General features: G+C 37.2%; 1 protein-coding gene across 5 annotated transcripts in view; it reads right to left on the reverse strand.

Annotated features, from left to right (window-relative positions):
* Positions 1-20,098, reverse strand: part of GOLGB1 (golgin B1) — a 60,362-nt gene that overhangs the window by 11,135 nt on the left and 29,129 nt on the right. For all 5 annotated transcript variants that reach the window (XM_016199917.2, XM_016199919.2, XM_016199918.2 and 2 more), the window contains 4 exons: positions 17,304-17,371; positions 9,145-14,321; positions 6,313-8,227; positions 708-886 (listed from right to left, as the gene is read on the reverse strand). In XM_016199917.2, coding sequence (XP_016055403.2) covers positions 708-886; positions 6,313-8,227; positions 9,145-14,321; positions 17,304-17,371 — 7,339 coding nt within the window. The remainder of the gene's footprint in view (positions 1-707; positions 887-6,312; positions 8,228-9,144; positions 14,322-17,303; positions 17,372-20,098) is intronic.

A 20,098-nucleotide genomic window follows, 5' to 3' on the forward strand; every position in this document is an offset into this window, starting at 1 on the left:
TTATCCACATAAAAACCTATACACAAATGTTCATAGCAGCTTTGTTTACAACAGCTAAAAATTAGTAACAATACTCATGTCCTTCAACAGGTAAATGGTTAAAAGCAATACATTCATACCATGGAATACAATTTGTCAGTAAAAAATATAAACTATTAATACACACAACAAAGTTGATGGAAGTTCAGGGGCATTATGATGCATGAAAAAAGCTAATTTCAAAAGGTATGATTCCATTTATAAAACATTCTCAAAATGACAAAATTATAGAGATGCAGAACAGATTAGTGGTGGTCAGAGATTAGGGATGCGAGGGTGGGAAGAAGGGAGGGAGAGGATTATGACTATGAACTAGTGGCATCGGGGACATACTTGTGTTGATGGAACAGTTGTATATCTGGGTTGTGGTGGTAGTTACATGAATCTACACATATTGTAAAACTGCACAGAACTATACACACACATACTCAAACAAATGTAACATTGGTGAATATGAATAAGGTCTTTGAATCATACCATTGTTGATCTCCTGGTTTTGATACTGCATTAGAGTTAAGTAAGAAGTGCCCATTAGAGGACATCAGGAGAAGGGTACACGAGCGCTTTCTACACTATTTTTGCAACTTCCTATATACATCTATAACTATTTCATAATAAAAAGTTAAGAAAACTAAAGGAAAAGGGTAAAAAAGCAGAGATTATCATACCTGAGCTGATGTAGCTCATGCTGCCAGGAGAGGTTTTCCTGCCTGAGCTCTTCTTGCATAATCTGAAATGTTTTTGTCTGATCTTGATACTCCTGAAGTTGAACCTTCAGTGGACGTAACTCAGTGATCTCCTGGTTAATCTGTAAGTATTGCTGCTGCAGATTCTTCAATTCCTTCAGCTTTAACCACAGGGAAAGTAAAAGGGTGATTCATCACATCTCATTCAACTAGCTATAAGTCATCATTAGCTCCCCACTAATTCAGTCAGACACAACAGACTACCAGCACCTAACAGTCCAAGGACATATCACTGCAGCATGAATCCCTAAAACAGTGAAATACATGAGGCCAGGATTGTGGAAATCACCCCACGGAGCTGCCATCAAGGCTGCAGGGTCTGACCACTCTGGCAACTTCTACCCTTTTCCCTTGTTCCCAAGGTCCTAAATTGATTCAGTCTACAATTCAGACATAGGATTAGACATAAGGGATCAATAACTTCTTTGTGAGTGACAACTCCCTAGAATAAAAAGTGTAAAGACAGACTGGGTTTTTATTTATTCATGTGCCCTCGTTAGGCTCTTAAACTTCCTCATACCCTCTAAGCCTTAATTTCCCTCACCTATAAAATGAATATAATTAGAGTACCTCTCATAAGATTATAAGAAATAAAAATATTAATGTTACACACACAGGGTTAGTGAAGATGATGATGATGATGTTGATACAATGATGATGGACTTGACTTTAATTAGCAAAACTGCCTATCTACATTACAGGTATATTTTCAAACTCTTTATCTCCAAATATTCATTAAAGGCTTGGTAGTAAGAAAAAGTGTCAGGACATCTGGGCAAAGAGGGGGCCTTAAACACCCATCTGTTTCAGCCACTCCAGAAACATCACTAAAGCTACAATAAAGGCATTATTTTTTAAAGCATAAAACACAAGAACAGAAAGAACAAGAAAGAGGTCAGCAGCAACAAAATTAATTTTGGAAGCTGAAAAGCAGATGCATAGTGGTAAATGACTTAACAGATCTGGAAAAGCCAAATCTTAAGCTGGCAGTAGGGAAAGCCAAGAACCAGTAGAACTTACTCTGCAGAATCTTCAAAAGGCTCAGGAATTAACAGCACCAGGTACCTCTGGAAAAGATGGTGATGGGCATAGGGAGGAGGTGGCTGAAATAAGGAGGATTAGATGAAAGCTGCTTAAGAAACGACTGCATCCCTAGATCCCCTTCTCAGCTCTATACTTTTTGTTTCCCTGACAGACAACTAGAGTTTTATTCTCTGGAGAAGGTAAAAGAAATGTCTTGGACTATGAAATACCAGCACAGCTGAAGGTAAGGGTATACAGCTTTAAAGCAAGGGTGATTAAGTGAATGCATTTTTTCTTTTTTTGAAATATTTTTTAATTTATTTTTTAGAGAGGGAGGGAGAGGGAGAGAAACATTGATTTGAAAGTAAAACACTGATCGGCTGCTTCCTGCATGCAACCTGGGCATGTGCCCTAACCAGGAACTGAACTGGCTACTTCTCGGTGCATGGGACGGTGCCCAACCAACTGAGCCACACTGGCCAGGGCGAATGTATTTTTTCTGAATGCTTCAAGCCTTTCCCCTACTCAGCTTGGAGAGCGCTGGCATATAGGCCTTTACCTTCTATGAAGGCAATGAGAAGTCTTCTCTAGAAAATGTGATTGGCCCAAGAAAAACTAAAGACAGCAACATGGGGACTACCCACAAAAGCCTCAGCATTGATCACCCTGCAATGAAACCTAGAGTTGGTAAGCCCCATTCATAAGCTTTTGAGACCCTATCCTTAGACATAAAGACTAAACCAAGGTTTAACCCTCACCTGAAGAATGGCTAATATTAAGACAGAGATGAAAAGAAACTAGAAGAGTATTTGAAGGAGATTATCAGGGGAAAAATGTAATATACTCAAAGATTTAAGAGAGAATATAGGAAATTAGAAACATTAGAGCAGAAATAAAAAACTATAAAGAAAAACTCAGTATGAGAAAACTTCAAAGAATAAAAATACTACCACTATTCTTGGAGAGATATGAACATATATCCATGAGACAGGGGAAAAAAAGAAATCCTTAGAAATTAGAAACATGATAGCAAAAATGAAAACCTCTTTATAGCATTCAAAAGATGATGGTGAGAAAATCTTCCCAAAATATGGCAAAAAGAATAGAAAAGGTAAGAAAAGTACAGACCTAATTCAGAAGGTCCTACATCTAAATGATTGGATTTTCAGGGAGAAAAAAAGCCAACCAAGAAAAATGATTGGTTGGGGGAATGGTAAGACATAAATCAAAAGATTTCCCAAATTTGATAAGTATAAATTTGACTAGAGAGAATGATGAATTAAAACAGACTGAAACCAAAGTACATTACCATGAAATTTCAGAACACAGATTAAATGATTCTATATATTTCCGGAGAGAGATATGAGAGATGGGGGTGGGGTGGGGGGGTGGTGGTGTGTGTGTGTGTGTGTGTGTGTGTGTGTGTGTGACGGGGTGGTGTAGAAACAGCTCACATGCAAAGGATCAGGAATCAATAGCTTTAGACTTCTGAACTACAATGTAAGCAAAAGGCCAATGTCTTCACAATTTTGAAGGGAAATTATTTTCAGCCTATAGTTCTATACCCAGCCAAACAATAAATGAGATATCAAAAGGCATTTTCAATAAATTTACCTCTGACATACCTTTTCTTAGGGAAATACTGAATGATTTATTCCATCAAAATGATGGCACAAAACCAAGACAAGAGAGAAATGCAAGAAACAGAAGATCTAATAAAGGAGAAAGGTTAAAGGTGATATTCAAGGATGAAAACTAGGAGTACAGGACAACTGGTTCATATAAGAGCAAATAATTGAGAAACTAGAAACATCGATGCCCATGAAACAGACAGAACGTATATGTGGAGAGGAGTTGATGGACAGATAACAATAGATTCAGAAGGTATGCAAGGGTCCTCATCAAGTCAGTGAACCATGTACATAGTATTATTGGTCAGGCCTTCATGTGATTTATAACCCTGCCTAGGCTTTATGATTCTTTTTTTCTTTCTTTTTAAATATATCTTTATTGATTTAAGAGAGAGGAAAGGAGAGAGAGAGAGAGAGAAACATCAATGAAAGAGTCAGCTGCCTCCTACATGTCCCCCACCGGGGATCGAGCCCACAACCCAGGCATGTGCCCTGACTGGGAATCAAACCTCAATCTCCTAGATCATAGGTAGATGCTCAACTGCTGAGACACACCAGGAGGGCAGCTTTATGACTCTTTCATGGCAGATGTAAAAGCCTGTCTCAAAAGTTCCCATAACTCCCCTAACATGATAGTTTTACAAAATGGAGAAAACAGTGTTTATAGGAACAACCACAAATACAGGGAATGACTACCAATTGCTGGTTATCTATCATATAATTAATTAACTACCCCTATGCAAAAGACCATGGGAAATACATACAAGTATAAGACATGACTTACAACAGGAGCTTGCAATCTAATCAGGGAAATAAAAAATAAGTGTGTAGAAATTAAACACACATAGAAATGCACACACACAATCAAGGCATTATGGGACAAATGAAACGCAGTAGGGAAATACAAACAGAAGGTAATAGACAATTAAGTGATCTGTAAATGTAACTAAAGAGGATTTGAGGTCTGGGGCGACTTTTAAAGAAAACTGAGAGGATATATAGTTGAAAGAATGGTAATATGGGTAAGTAGGAAGTACTAGATATGATTACTGCATAATGAGTAGATCAGTTTGGCTGGAATGAAGAGTATAAGTAAAGAAGCAGTAAAAGGAAAGACTGAAAAGAAAGGTAAGGACAAATTACAGGGTCTTAAACGCCACACTAAGAGATTTGAATCATCTAGAGATAGCACAACTTGTAAAGGTTTCTAAGTAGTGCAGTAACAGCAGCATTGCAGAAAGATTTATTCAGCAGTGATATATATAGGGTATTCCAAAAAAATGTATACACACTTGGAATAATTATTCATTCCAATGGGTTAAATCTGAAAAGAAAGAAACATCAATTGAGCTATCAGAAAAAACAGTGTATACATATTTTTGGACACCCTATACAATGTCCTGGAGAAGTGACAAACTGAGAGCAGTAATATTACAACAGTTTAAGGGTAAGGTGTTAAGTAAGGACTTATCCTAACATGTTGATGGTGGAAAAGAAAAAGAAATATTAGAGTCATATCAATAAAGAAATTATAGACCTTGATGATTAAATGAAATAAAATCATAAACAGTTATGAGCCTTAGGGAACAGAAGAATATTATCATGAGTTATAGAAACATGGAAATTTTTTAAAAAGCCGGCTCGGCTTATAAGTATCCAGAAGATAAAAATGAGGAACTAGGGTTGAGAGATATAAAGTTTAGTCCCTAGTGTTTATAATAGATAAGAATAGTAAAGCAATTCACTGAATAAAACAGTTAATTCAGAATCTATCCAGACAGCTTCCAGGAAAAATATTTTGACTTAGAAGATAATCAACACCTAGGTGCTATAAATTACAGCTTTGAAGTATATACTGTCCTGAAAAAAAACCTTTTGCATCTGCATTCTAAAAGCAATGACAAAAGGTAAAGCTCCTAGGACAAAGTCAGCTGAACTAGTTTAAAAATATAAACAAATATACATAAATTGTGTTGATGTCAGTCATCGATGAAGGGGAGGGGTGGCTTTGTTCAGAGTACAAAAGGCAAAAGACTGTCTATAAATATTGGATATTAAGTGTAACGTGAATGAATGAACACAGTACATACAAAGAAAAAGAAAAGTTTGCATCGGACTTTACAGTTAGGAGAAATGATCTTTCACTAGAGCTAATCTTAAAAACTAGAATTTTCAGATTCTGGGCATGGGTTACTTTTAAAATGGAAAAATCTAGCCTTTTTGAAGCTTTTATTTCCTATTTGGCCTAAGTACATGAGCTTGAGAGAGTTATGAGACTGTCAAGAAAGTGAAGATAGCAATGTCACTAAGGAGAAGCCCCTGACAACCTGGCTTGGCTCATACAGTTCCAGCTTTGCCTCTGAATCTTGATGGCCTGGAATTTTTCAGAATAAAAGACCTGAATTATCTACTGGTTCTTACTATTAGCAGCAGAATTTAGCATTAGAGATACTCCTTATCTTTCTCTCAGATTGAAAAAAGTTAGGTATGAAAGGAAAGTGAGTAAATAGCTCAGTTTACAAATAAAACTTTACTAGTCATTTAAACATACTATGACAAATTCTGGATACATTTACACGTGTGTTGTGTGTATAAAAGATATAAAATAGCTCTCCATTTCTTAGTCATTTTATAACCCATGGAGAGTTTTATCCAAAGGAAATTTGTAATGTTTTAAAAATGGTAATGACAGATTTAAAGTAATTTAAATAATGTTTCTGTGTTTCTCTAAGACCAAACAGAACCTGTGGGATATAGATGCCCCTCAGTGCCCACATAATATGTAAAATAATGGTTTTTTTCCTTTAGAAATTAAAATTTAGAGAAAGATTCAAAAACTCTTAAAGATCAGAAAGAGAAAATTACACACTCACTAGTCGATCTCTGTCATTTTGGAGTGATGACATAGCTTTTTTTAAACTCTGTACTTCAGCTGGGCTGGTTGCAGGCTGGGCTGCAGACCTCTGCTTCCCTTCCTCTGTCTTGCGGAATTTCTCCAGTTCATTCAAAAGGTGATCTCTCTCATTCTGTAGACTGACCACAGCCTTGGAATAGGACTGCACTTGGTTGTAAGAAACTTCTAGCTGTGAGGACAAGTGAAGCAGTTGCTCATCTTTGGATAGAAGCTGTTGGTTAAGTTCCTCAAGGTGAGGCAAGCTGTTATCCTCAGTGGAATTGACTGGAAAGGCAGCTTTAGAAACAAGAACATCTCTCTCTCTGTTTAAGAGTCCCCGTTGGTCTTTCAGCTGTGCCAGTTCCTTCAGACTGGCATCATATTTCCTTTTTAGTTCATCCAGCTCCTCATTGGCATGGTCTCTACTATTTTGTAGGGAACTCATAGACCTTCCAAAAGACTGGATTTGTGCTGTGAGATCTTTATTTTCTTTGGTGACCATGAGTAATTTCTGTTCCATTTCCACCAGGTCTCTTGCTAGCTCTGCCACCCTCTCTTCTGCTGTTTCCGTTTCATTTCGCATTATCCCTGCATCATGATGAAGATGCTTTAATTTTTTCTTCATTTTATCTTCAATTTCACCTACCTTCTTGGCAGCTTCCATCTGAACATGAGCCAATTCCTCTTCCAGTTCTGTAATTCTCTTTTGAGAAGAGGAAAGGGTAGTACTTAACCTCTGCGCCTCTTCTTCTTTTACTTTTAATTGGGCCTGGAATAGTCCTAAAGTGCCTTCTTCCTGCAAGGCTGTCAACTCTCTCTTTAGTTGGGATATAGAAACTTTCAAGCTCTCAATCTCTTTAGATAAACCTTGTTTCTCCTCCTGTAGGGCAACAGAGGACCTCTGTAGTTCCTCCTTTGCTTTCTCAGACTCCTTCAGCTTTTCTTCTAATTTAGCATATTCACTTTTCAGCTCCTTATTCTGCTGAACTTGAGCTTCAATGAGTTGTTTTTGCTGGCAGTCCTTTCTTGATATCACTTGGTTCAGATCTTCTCTATATTGGATCAGTTCTGCATCTAACTTGGCATTCTCAGAATTAAGATCATCCATATGACTTCTCAAGAATCGAATTTCTTCCTTAAGCTTATTATTCTCAGCAGCAGCCTCTTGGATGAGTTGGTCTTTTTCTAAGATTACAGAGAGATGTCGCTCTTCCAGCTTTTGGTAGTCGCATACTATGCGGTCTCGGTCATCCTGGAGAGAAGACATGGATTTAACGAAGGAATTCAACTGAGCCTTCTGCTGCGTATTTTCCTTTTTGATAGATTTCAGTGTTTCAATGAGCTGACTGGTTTTGCGAACAGCTTTTTTGTTCTCCTCTTCTAAGACAATATTCTCCTCTTCTTCCTGGGTAAGCAGGTTTTCCAATTCTTTAATTTCTTTATCATGCTGCTGATGCAGTTCAGTAACAGCTTCTTGGATTGCCTGTTCCTTGGCAGAAAGCAGGCTTATAATCTTCTGCTCTTTCATGTTTATTTCTTCCTGCAGCCTACTGGTCAGTTGCCTGGAGGCCTGAAGATCAGTCTCTACCTGTTCATAACTGAATGTACAATTTTGGATATCGGCCTCTTGCTTCTTTATGATCCCTTCCAAATTTTCTTTATTTTCCTTATATTTTTCTAAAGAATTACTTAAATCAGTCCACTGGTCTCTGAGAATCTTAAGTTCTGATTCTAATTTAGCTAATTCGTTCTGAGAATTGTGGTATAGAAGTCGAGTCTCTTCTAGCTGGGACAAAAGTTCTTTGTTTTCCTCCCGTAGTGTATCACAGACCTTCTGTTGAAGCTGGATCTCTGTCTGGGCCTTGGACTCCCAAATATGCCTGTCATGTTCAAGCCTAGAAAGAAAGAGAAAAGGTCGTAAATTAAAGATTTAAAGGAAAAACTACTCGATGCCTAAGAAACACAATGACAACATGTACTCAGATCTACAAACGAATATTCATAATTGAAGGTGTTCATCTTTTTAATGAAAATATATTAGTTCTACAGAATGTTCTGTATTACTGTATTAAATGCATATTGCACCTCAAAATTCAGATATTTAAACTGTAAACTCCAAAGTATATTGCTCATTTTAGTGACTTGGTTTTAGACACTCTAGAAAGTAGTACTTTCTACTATTTTGCTTTACTTTGCTCTAGAAAAGCTAACACTGGCCCTTAAAAAAATAATCTTGGTGTGAGAGACAATGAGCAGAAGGATACTATTAAAAGTAGAGGAGTATAAAGAGCGGGGGATACTGTTCGTTCTTGAACTTGAAAGGTGATATAAAATTGGAGTATGAAGAAAATGACTCTACACACATATGCAGTATGAACTGATGTGGAATATGAGGAAGAGAAAAGAGAGTATCATTTGGAAGGCCAAGGTGATTTGGGAGTACTGTGGTACAAATCCAGACTAGAGCAGTGAAAATGGATATGAAAAGAAAGGGAGAAATCTAGATCTCTCAATAGAAAGATGGGAAGAGAAGCAGGTATGAATTTTTCATATTAATACAGCTATAGCAGAAAGGCATTTGCAAAAAAAAATGAGAGGGGGAAAGAGAGGGAGAGGAAGAGGAAGAGGGAAAGGGAAAGGGTAAGGGAAAGGGAGGGAGGGAAGAAGAGAGAGAGAGAGGAGGGACTGGGGGAGGGAGATGAGAGGGAATAGATCTCCTAGGGGAATTTAAACCAAGAACAGTTCCATATTAAATAGACGTTCTTTGCCTTTGATTACCTTTGGAAGAGGGGGGAAAAAATTACTCGTTTACCTAGAAATGCTGATCTTCATTTCCTCCATATGGATAGACATCTGCCTAAGTTGATCCTTTAGAACACTGCAATTCTCCTCTTTGAGTCTAATTTCTTCTTCTTTAGTTTGAATAGCATCACCGAACTTCCTCTCCCATTTCTTGGCTTCATCTATCACCCTGTCCCGATCATCCTGGAGGGAAGACATGCTCTTAGTGAAAGCTGCCAGCTGGGCTACAGTACTATCCAAGTTTTCCTGAAGTTGTTTTACTTCCTTGTCTTTCTTGTTCAAAGTAATCTGAATCTCTCCAAATGTCTCTTCCAAATGGACTTTTTCTCTGTTCAAAGCATCCAGTTTTTCTTGCATATTCTTCTTCTCTTTCAGATGTTTCTCTTCTACCTGCTCCAGTCTTCGCTCAAGATCCTCATCCTTTTGTTTCATTTGGCTTTTAACTGATTCTTTATTTGACTGAAGTTCCTTTTTCAACTTGAGATTGTCTGCTAGGACCCTTGCTGCTTCACTTTGAGTGTCATCTAGCAGTACTCTGAAGTTAGCTAATTCTGTTTCAGCCTTCTTGCGGTGTTCCTTGGCTTGAGCCAGATTTTCTTTAGTTATTTCCAAATCTTTTTGGGACTCAGTTTGAACAAATTCTAGGGCCTTAACAGTTCTTTCCAGAGCACTAATTTTCTCCTGGTACCTGATGCAGTCCTTCTGTAGCTGCTTTACTTCTTGTTGTTTTTCTTTTAACAGTTCCTGTAGTTCCTTTGCATGGCTTTTATTGCTATGTCCTTTCTGAGCACCTTGTATTTTCTCCAAATATTCTTTTCGGATTTCTGATTCCACCTGAGTTTTCTCCTTGACTAACTGCTGCTTTTCTTCTTCCAATTCACTCATACACTTTTTAAGGTTCTGCATTTCAGATTCTAGTTGCTCATTCTTAATCTGGGCATCTGTAACATCTTGATAGTAATTCCCAATGCTTCCATTAAGTTCTGCTAACTGATTCATAAGCCTCTCTTCCAAATCATCTTTCTCTTCTTCTGCTGTCTCCTTGAGCTTGGTAACTCTGGCAAGTTCTTCTTGGATTTGCTGATTTAAAAGGTTTATTTTGGTTACTTCTTCCTGAAGCATTTTTAGTTTACCATCCTTGGCTGATATTTGACTCAGTAAAGCATTTCTCTCATTTTCTAAAGTCTGGCTAAATTCCTTTTCTTTCCATTTCTCCTCCTCTAATTCAGCAATTCTTTCTTTGAACTGATCAATTTGCTGTAGGTAGTTATTAATTTCATCATGTGAGCTGACCTTCTCACTTGTATCAGGATTGGCACTGGTGTCTGGAAGAATGGATTCTGAATATTCAGGCCTTGCGCTCATACTTGAAGAGTGTTCCTCATTAACCTCATCTGGGACAGACTGTCTCACTTCTTCAGTGATATGTATCTGGTTATCAAATTTCTCAGTGGCCTCTAGGCTAGCTTGTTTGGGTACATTACCTTCTATCTGATGTTTTAAATCCTGAATCTCTTCACTTAGAGAGTCTTTCTCAGTCATTAAAGCCTCAAACTTCTTAGAAAGGGTTTTATACTCTGTTTTGACCCTTTCTAGTTCCTCCTTCATGTTGGAATTGGAAGAAAGAAGTGCTTCCATACAGTCTTTAGATGTATCTCCTGCAGGTTGTGCCTCTGCTCTAAGCCGGTCATTCTCTTCTTCCAACTCTAGGATTTTTTGCTGTTTAGATTTAGCAAACTTTCTCATCTTTTCTTTCATTTCCTCCATTTCTTGTTGAGCTTCTTGCAGCTGCCTTTCCACCTCTTTCTTGTCTGCTTCCGCACTTCTTAGCTTGCCATATAGTTCTTGCTTCTCTTGCCTTACAGTTTCCACCACATGCTGAATCCTTTCTGCCTCATTACTAATGTTCTCATAGGACTGCAGAAGAATTTCATATTCCTTTTGTAATTCTGTGTGTTTCTCTTGCCACTCAGTGCTTTCTGCAGTCTTAGAACACTTCAAAGATTCAATTTCCTTCACTAGGTTTTCTTTGTCTTTAGTAAGACCCTCCAAAGCTAATTTCAGACTTTCACAAGAACCACTGAGATTTTGATTTTCCATTAAAGATCTGTCCACTTCTGCAATAAGTTTGTCTCTTTCTTCCTGAACAAGAGCTAACTTTCCTAAGAATGTATCTTTTTCTTGATTTTGAGCAGAAACTTGACTTTCCGCATCTGCCAAAGACTTAGTGAGATGTGCAATGGTATCTCTCGCCAAAGACAACTCCTCTTGGAGACCTTTGTTTTCTTTTAGTACTTCTTTTCGAGAAATGAGGGCAGCTTGCAGTTTCCTCTGTATTTGTTGTTTTGCTTTACTTTCATCTTCAATCTCCTCTGGTTTTTGCTTCAATTCACAAAGTTCCACCTTTAACTGCTTTAGTTTTTCATCATGTTCTTTGGCTTGCATTTCCAGCTGTGTATGCAGAGCCTTAATTAACTCCTCTTGTTCCATTATTTCTGTCTGTACTTTAGTTAGGGCTGCTTCTTTCTCATTAAGCTGTCCAGAAAGATATCTAACTTCTTCTTCCTTTTTGCTTATGAGTTTTTGCAATTCATCTAGTTCAGGCTGTAATTCTCTCAAACGTTCTAATCCAGCAATTTCTAGTTGACTGCTTTCTAATTTCTGCCTAAGGCTTTCTGCATGGGCTTCAGCTTCATGAGATGATGTTCTCAGACTTTGGATTTCAAAACTCTGTTTATTTATCTGCTCCTGTAATTGAAATACTTCTTCTGATTTTTTAGTAAGCTCACTTGTTATAGAACTAACCCTCAATTCTAACTCCGCTTTCTCAGCCTCTATTTCTTTGAGCTGGGTGTCAATCTGGGCAATAGAAGTACTGCCCTGCAGAGCATTTGCATCTACAGGATGAGGCAAGTCTGGGCACAAGTCAGACTTTAAAATAGGTTCAGCAGGTTGCTGCTCCATAGCTTTGAATAAAGGTTCTTTTAAACCTTGAGTGGGAGAGCCTGGTTCCTGCAGGTCAGTGCCTGGGAGTTTTTTGCCTACAGACTCCCTGATTTGAATCTGCAGTTGCTTTAGCTGGTCTCCAATGTTCTCATTTTCTTTGCTTTGCTCATCAAACTGTTCTTGCAAGCGATTATAGTCATCCTTCTGTTGCTTTAGCTCCTCCCTAAGATGTCTTTCTTTCTCCTGTGCCTTTTTAAGAATCACCTTGCGAGAGGTTAACACTTCCTGTAGCTTCTTTTGAAGTTGCTCCTTTTCTTTTTCAAGGTCTAATATCTTTTCTTCCAGTTCTGGTTTCCAGTGTTCTCCGCCACCTGCACCAGGTGGACTGCTCACCACTGTTTCTTTTACAGGTTCTGCTGAACCTCCATCACCTGCATCCTTGTTACCTGTGGTTAACTTTTGGATAATTGCTTGGTTTTCAATTATTTCTGCTTGGAGCAAATCTATTTGGTTTATCTTATCTTGAAAATCCTGATTCATCTGTTTGATCATAGCCTGTAACTCTTCTTCAGCTTCTGCCTTTTCTTCCAAATCCTTCCTTAAATGCTCTAGTTCTAATTCTTTCTCAGATATTATCTGTTTTAAAGAAATTTCTATTTCTTGGCACTTAGAAGTCACACATTTTCCTGAGTCTTCTTTACTTTCTTTATCTTTCTCCATTTCTTTCCCCTCACTCTCATTGAATGGGACCTCTTTCCTAGATTCATTTTTCACTTTGGCCAATTCTTCTTCTAATCTACTGACTCTTTGTAGAAGCTCCTTTCTGTTAATAAGAGCTGCCTGGAGCTTTCTCTTTCTCTGCTCACTTTCTTTCTTTATAAAATCTAATTCATGTTGAAGTTCTTCTTTACTTATTAGCCCTGCTGGGCTCAACTCATCAAAAGTCTGTTTAAGGCCAGAAACAACTTCTTTATCTTCTTCTACTTGCTCTTTTTTTGACTCTTCAGCTCTGGATAATAAATTCAGCTGTTCTTTAAGAGCCTTAATTTCAACCCCAAGAGAAAACTTCTCTTCATTAAGCTGAACCATTTTCTCAGTCATACTAAAGCTGATTTCTGTCACTTGTTGATCCTTCTCCTGGATGGTTTGCTGGAGGGTTTCTACATCTCTCTTTTTCTCTAATAAGAGTTGATCCATTTTTGTTATTTCAAGTTCCTTCTGTGAAAGAGCCTGTGAAAGTTCTTCCATCTTATTTGTGATATCCCTCAGACGTTCTGCCCCCTCAAGCACCTCACATTCCTTCTTCTGCAGCTGGCTTTGCAGGCTTTTTATAAGTGTGCTCTGCTCAGAAAACTGAAGCTGTACACCATCCAGTTCATTCTGTAAAACTTTAATTTTCACATCTTTAGATTTGCCTTCTATGCTGAGACTGTGGATCTGTTCAGCAAGCAAGTTGTGATGAGTTTGATTTTCATAGTCAAGTCTTCTTTGACTTTCTGCTTCTGCAAGGTTCATTTCCAGTTGTTTTACCTGAGCCCTCAGTTCTGTTACTACACTAAGTTCCTTCACCTGAGCGAGAAGCTGGTCTCTTTCTTCAGACAAAGCAGTGAGTGCACTCTTGGAGTCGTCAGCATTTTTCTTAAACTCTTCAATCAACTGAGTTAGGTTGTTTATTTCCTTAGCTTTCTCATCTAAATTTTTCCTATAGGTTTCTTCTGCTTTTTGAAAGCTAATCTCAAGCTCCAACATTTGACATTTTAGCGTTTCCAATTCATCCTGGTGACACTGACAAATGCCTGGTACAGCAGAAGGGGGGTTATCAACATCATACTGTTTTGTTGATTTCAATTCTATTCCAGTATCATTTAAAGATATTTCCTCAGATATTCTATTTTGATGTTCAGTGCTCATCTGCTCTTCTTTTACAATTGCTGGAAGACTGCTCTCTTCATTTGACACTGGGGGAAAATGTTGCCCTGTATCTTCAAGCAATACTTTCATTCCTTCACTCTCTATCTGTTTCACTTCTTTCTGGTCAAGTACCTCAGGGTCCCCCTCAGCCCTTTTGCCCTGGAGCTGTAACTTAAGAAATGCAATCTCCTCTTGAGCTTCTTTCATTTCCAACAATAAAACTGACAGTTCTTTATGTTTCTGAAAAAATGTGTTCTCTAGGAGATCTTGTCCACTTTCCTCAGCAGAAGAGTTGCTCTTGTTGAGCCTGGTAGTATCAACCATGGTGATCTGTTTTTAAAATAATGAAGAAATAAAAAGCTTCAATTAAATGTTTTATAAGAAATAGCCTAACTAATAAATGGCATTTTTTACATTTTCCAAAACCTGAAATTCTTTAGTCCAAAACTTCTTCCTACCATAAAACTTCTAAATAATTTAAAAATCAGTATTTTTCCAAATTGGGCCTCTGAGGACATCCTGTCATTTCTGCACTGAGGTGAAGCAATAGTCATAAGACCTAAGAAAACCTGGAACTTATTTTCTAGATATTCCTTACTTGGGAAACTATTTGTTCAGATTGAAATACGCACTTGTTTCTCCCAAGAACTGCTTAAAAATGAAAAGGAAGCAGGAACTGAATTAAATATTTGTTTCATCCAAGACCAAGGAGGAAGCTATAGAATTCCTTTTTCTAAACTATCCCCTGAAATGAGCCATTAACACACAGGTATATTATCAACCAAGTACAGTAAGTCCTCATGATGTCGATAGATTCTTGGAACTGTGGTAATACTATGTATAATGGAACCAATTTTACCACAGATTAATTGATGTGAACAAGAGTTAAGTTCCTGTGGCATCTCATCAACATTATAATGAACCAACTCTGAAAGATCGACATTATTTCAGGGCCTGCTGTAGACTGAGATAAATGACCAGAATCAAATAATCAAAAAGGAGTTTTGCTAGAGCTTAAGTATGAAATTATGAACTTGTTTGACAAAACAGTAACCATTATTATTATAAAGAACACTGTGTTAAACTTCTCAATCCATATAAATTACTTCTATAATTGTTTTTTAGGAAAACAAAATCAGTGAAATCTCATAGTAAATTTAATTAGTATTATGTTAAATGAGTTTGGGGACAGTGTGTATAATAAAATCTCCACCTTTGTCAATAACACCTTTTCCTTCCAGAAAAAAATTCCAATTTGATAGAAGATTGTCAAAAAATGTAGTAGCCAATAGTACAAACTCTGCAGTCTGACTGCCCAAGTTCACATCTTAGTTCTGGCACCTACTAGTAGAAGCTGGGCACATAGTAAGTATTCAATGACTATTAGCTATTACCTTGGTATCATTCTCAGCCACTAAGAAAAAAAATTGATTATTTTAGAATTATTGAAATGTTATCTCATCAGTTTTCAAAAGCATTATTTTTAATCATTTAAAATTCTCCACCCTCTGTATTATTCACAGTCACATTTCTAGAGACCAAAACTGGAAACAGTATTTGAGACAGGGAAAAAGTTCCTTTATAATTTCTTCATGTCACGTTCCTATTTATACATCCCTATATACATTCAAGACCTGATATGGTCAAGGCATCACCACAGCCAAAGACTTCAATATAACTAACTCCTTTTTTGTTTCCTCTCTTACCCTAAGTATTCTTATTTCCTCTTTTCTAACTCTCTGTCATGCTGTCTGCTGCTCCCTATATCTACAGAGTTTAATTAACTTTTTGGCTCCAGTAAAAAATAAAATAAAATCAATGTCATCCCACAAGGAGAGGGCAGAGACCCAGAGAATTTAGTTGTTTCTAGCTACTGTCATTATTTTTTCTCCTAAGACTAGTCTGCCTCTTTTAGCTAAGCTTATACTTTCTATGAAAAACTTTTCCTGTTCATTCTCTCTTATCCAGGGGGATTAACTTACTCACCCTTTCTTTTGCAATTTCTGTGTGCCTTTTTATCTTTCTTTTCCATTGTTCCCTATTTGTTCCATTTTGTCTTTCTTTCCTCCTTCCTTTCTCTCTTTCTTTCTCTCTTCTTTCTTTCTTTTAATAACAGATTCCCATCTTTCTTATCTGTTCTTCTTTTTTGAGCTAAGTTATCTTGTTCTAACTAGCCTCTATTGCTAAGCGTCTTAAAACATTAAGCAACCCCTGGCCAAATAAAATTTATTTTTACTGTCAGTATTCATATAATGCTACAATTTTCAAAATTAGTTTCTTTTGACAATTTTGTGAACAGAGCATCAATGGCCTCCTGAAAAGGCACTGAATGTTAAGTGTGGTACCTAATTTTATTGCCATCTTGGCTAGGCCACACTTAGTCAAATATTATTCTAGATATTCCTGTGAAGGTATTTTTAAATGAGATTAACATTTAAATCAGTAGACTCTGAGTAAAGCATATTATCCACTATAATGTGGGTGGACCTCACCCAGTCAGTTGAAGGCCTTAACAACAAAAAAAGACTAGTGAATTCTGCCAGCAGACTGTCTCCTGTAGCATAATTTGGGAATTCCTCAAAAAAAAGTGAATTCTGCCAGCAGGTTGCCTTCGGACTTGAACTGGAACTCTTCCCTGGGTCTCTAGCCTGCCGGCCTCCACAATTGTGTGAGCTAATTCCTTAAAATCTCTCTCTATACACACACACACACACACACACACACACACACACACACACATACTCTTTTTATTTTCCTATTAGTTCTATTTCTCTGGAGAACATTATTACTCAAGGCCATTTATGACTCTATCATTGACTTCTTGATTAGAAGAACATTGCTAATTAAACACAATATACCTAACAGTAATCTTATATCAACAGAATATTAAGGAGTCACACATCTATTACAGTAATTTTCAGGTTATAAAAAGCAACACTGTCCAAAAATACCCTTTTAAATATAATCTTAAGTGAAACTGTGCCAATTGATAAGGAGGTAGTGGTAAATGAGAGATTTTATCGGATCTCTTCTTCACTGTGAAACTTTTTTTGAGATAAATGATAACCCACTATGAGAAATGGGTTTACAAATATCTTTTTATTTGTTCAGGACAAATAAAAAAATCCAAATATTCAGAAACAAATGGGAGTATATGGGAAATAATAACCATTATGAGTTTCTTAAATAGATCTAACTTTCTAAGTATGTAATTTTCTGTTAACATTAGAAAACTGCAGAAATGTTTAGGTTTGAAGCTAAGTCCTCTTGATCGTGTTCACATTCTGGTTATTTTAAGAATGCATCACTTACCTCACTGACTTCTGACTCTCCAGTTCTATTCTGAGCCTCCAGGAAAGTAATCTGAGAAGATAGTTTTTCTGAAAGTCACAAAATAAATATCCTTAGAGGTTATAGGTAGAGTGTTTAAAAAACCAGAGGCATGATTTTGTGTGTGAGGCTATTTGAGATCCATGAAATAATCAAGAAGAAAGAAACAGACAAAATAGTTTGGGAGAGATAAAAGGCTTATTTTATTAAAAGCAAATGGCAAGAAAAGAGAAGATATAAGATAGAGTGCTATTATTAGATCATAATAATTAACCTGAGTGAAGTATAATAAATAGTGGAGGCTTTAAAGTAGAAGGACACCTGAGCATGTGACGAGAAGCAGCTATTTCTGTAGCATAATTTGGGACTTCTAGGCCAATAAATTTGCCTTAGAACACAGTAACCCTACTGTGTTCATAATAAACTTATTTATATAGCACTTATAATGTCTTCAATGTTCTTTTACATATGTACATAAAGACATCAAATTTTAGCACAAGAAGGGAGCTATCCAATCTCCTCAATGACCATATGAGGAAACAAAGAAATTACATGATCTACAGCCAGTTCACAGAGAACTCAAATCAGAATCCAATCTTTTGAGTTCTATCCCATGTTCAATTACAATGCATATATATGAGAAGGGTAGTAGTACCTTGGAGGATAATTAATATTGGGTATTAATATGCCCCCAAGGAGCTTACACTCTTTCTGAGAAGCTAAGACAGATACAGTAAGGAAACACACACAACATTTTGTTTATACTGCATCCAAATGTCCCAAGATGACCTACAGGGGCCCTCCCTCGTGATTTGACCCCCACTTATTCTCCAACCTCCTCTTCTTGCACTGCCCATTTTATGTTTACTCCCAAGTCACTGATCTTTCTGTCTAAAAACACACAAGGTTATTAATACCTCAGGGTATTTGCACTGCTTTTTCTCTGCTTAGAATGTTCTTTGCTCAGCCTCTTCGCATGGCTGTTCCCTTTTCATCATGCAGGTTTCAAGTTCTCGGAAAGGCCTACCCTGCCCACTCGAATGCTGCTTTCCTCTTCCCACAGGCACACTTGCAGTAACCTGTTTTATTTTTCTCCTAATCCTTATCACTCTCTGAAATTTTCTTATTTATATACATGTTTATGGCCTGTCTTCCCTTCTAATATGTTCAGAGCAGTATCCTTAACAACTAGATCAGTGCCTGGCACACAGGAAAGGCACCATAAAAATTTGCTGAATGAATGAATATTCATGGAACAAATGAATTGAAGACATACAATATGTTCTGACACTTCACAAGATTATTTGAAGTGGCACAGTGGTAGAAAAGTGCAAAGGGTGAGTTGAGAAGAACATGATACATAAAGCAAAGGTAACCTATAAGACCAGACATGAAAACTAATACAAAAAACCTTAAGGGCAGCCCAGCCAGCGTGGCTCAGTGGTTGAGCTACGACCTGTGAACCAGGAGATACAGTGTGATTCCCGGTCAGGGCACATGCCCAGGCTCCAGTAGAGGACCTGCAGGAGGCAGCCAATCAATGACTCTCATCATTGATGTTTCTATCTCTCTCTCCCTCTACCCAAAATCAATAAAAAAACTTATTTAAAAAAAAACCTTAAGGGCAGTGATCTCTGCAGGAAAGTGCAAGGAGAATGGAACACATGTAACACCTCTAAACCACAGAGCTACATGACAATGACAGGCATTGTTTGCAAAACTGCAAAGCAAGCATCATGGATAAGGTCTGAAAGAAGTGCTTGGAGTCGGTTGAATAATGAGCTGAATTTGTGGTGTTCCTTATGTGTTAGCAATGGTGGGAATAGTCTAATAAAGGTATAATGCCCAGGTTAGAGCTCAGTGGAACTGTAAAATGGTTAGGCTGGAAAAGCCGGCTTCAGAGTTTAATAAACGATACAAACTTTACCTGGTATTCATTTTCATTCAAGACAGAGCATATCACCCAGTTAATCCCGGATAAACAGATCAGTAAAGCATTATTAACTACAAGCTACTAAAACCGTAAGGTCTCTATGAAATGGGTAACAAATGGAAGAAGGTATGTCTCATTCTTACTAACTGTTCACACACATTCCAACAGAATAAAATGCTGAGTTTAGTACAATCCAACTAAACTTTATTTGGCACTTTATTTGCCAGGTACTATTCTAGTTGTTGGTAAAGGTAAAGCAAAGAAGAAGGAAAAATGGCCTCTGCCCTGAAAGAGCTTAACTTTGTATTTGAAGAGCAAGTAGTATAAAATATAAACAGATTATTTTAATATAAAGTTAAAGGAATGCAAGGATGGTACGAAAGCACAAAACTGCATTTAACCCAACTTTGGGGGATCAAATTTGACTTCCTGAAAAAGATAGCACCCAAGCTGAGGCCTGAAAGGTAAGTATAGAAGTCTCAGTTGAGTATAACATGAGTAAAACCCAAAATGGTTACTATCCTTGAACTTTTATTTATACTGATTTCTATTACCTCATCTCACAAATTTATTACCAGGAATTTCCTTTCTTTTTTCATTTTGCCCATTTAAAAATTTATCATCTTATTTAGGCCATACTTTCTAGAAATGTCCCTGACCATTCCAAAATGAATATAATAAGAGACATCCTGGAGCATTTACAGCCCATGTTGTAAAATGTTGTGCTTATATAAACATTGGTACTGTTAGAATTGTCTAATGTGTGTTAATACTATCTTTGATAACCACCCACTCAGCTAAATGATCTTTATTATCAAACAATCAGAGAATCTCTATATTATAC

This window comes from Miniopterus natalensis, chromosome 6 (genome assembly GCF_054644295.1).
Source record: "Miniopterus natalensis isolate mMinNat1 chromosome 6, mMinNat1.hap1, whole genome shotgun sequence".
NCBI classification, from domain to species: domain Eukaryota; kingdom Metazoa; phylum Chordata; class Mammalia; order Chiroptera; family Miniopteridae; genus Miniopterus; species Miniopterus natalensis.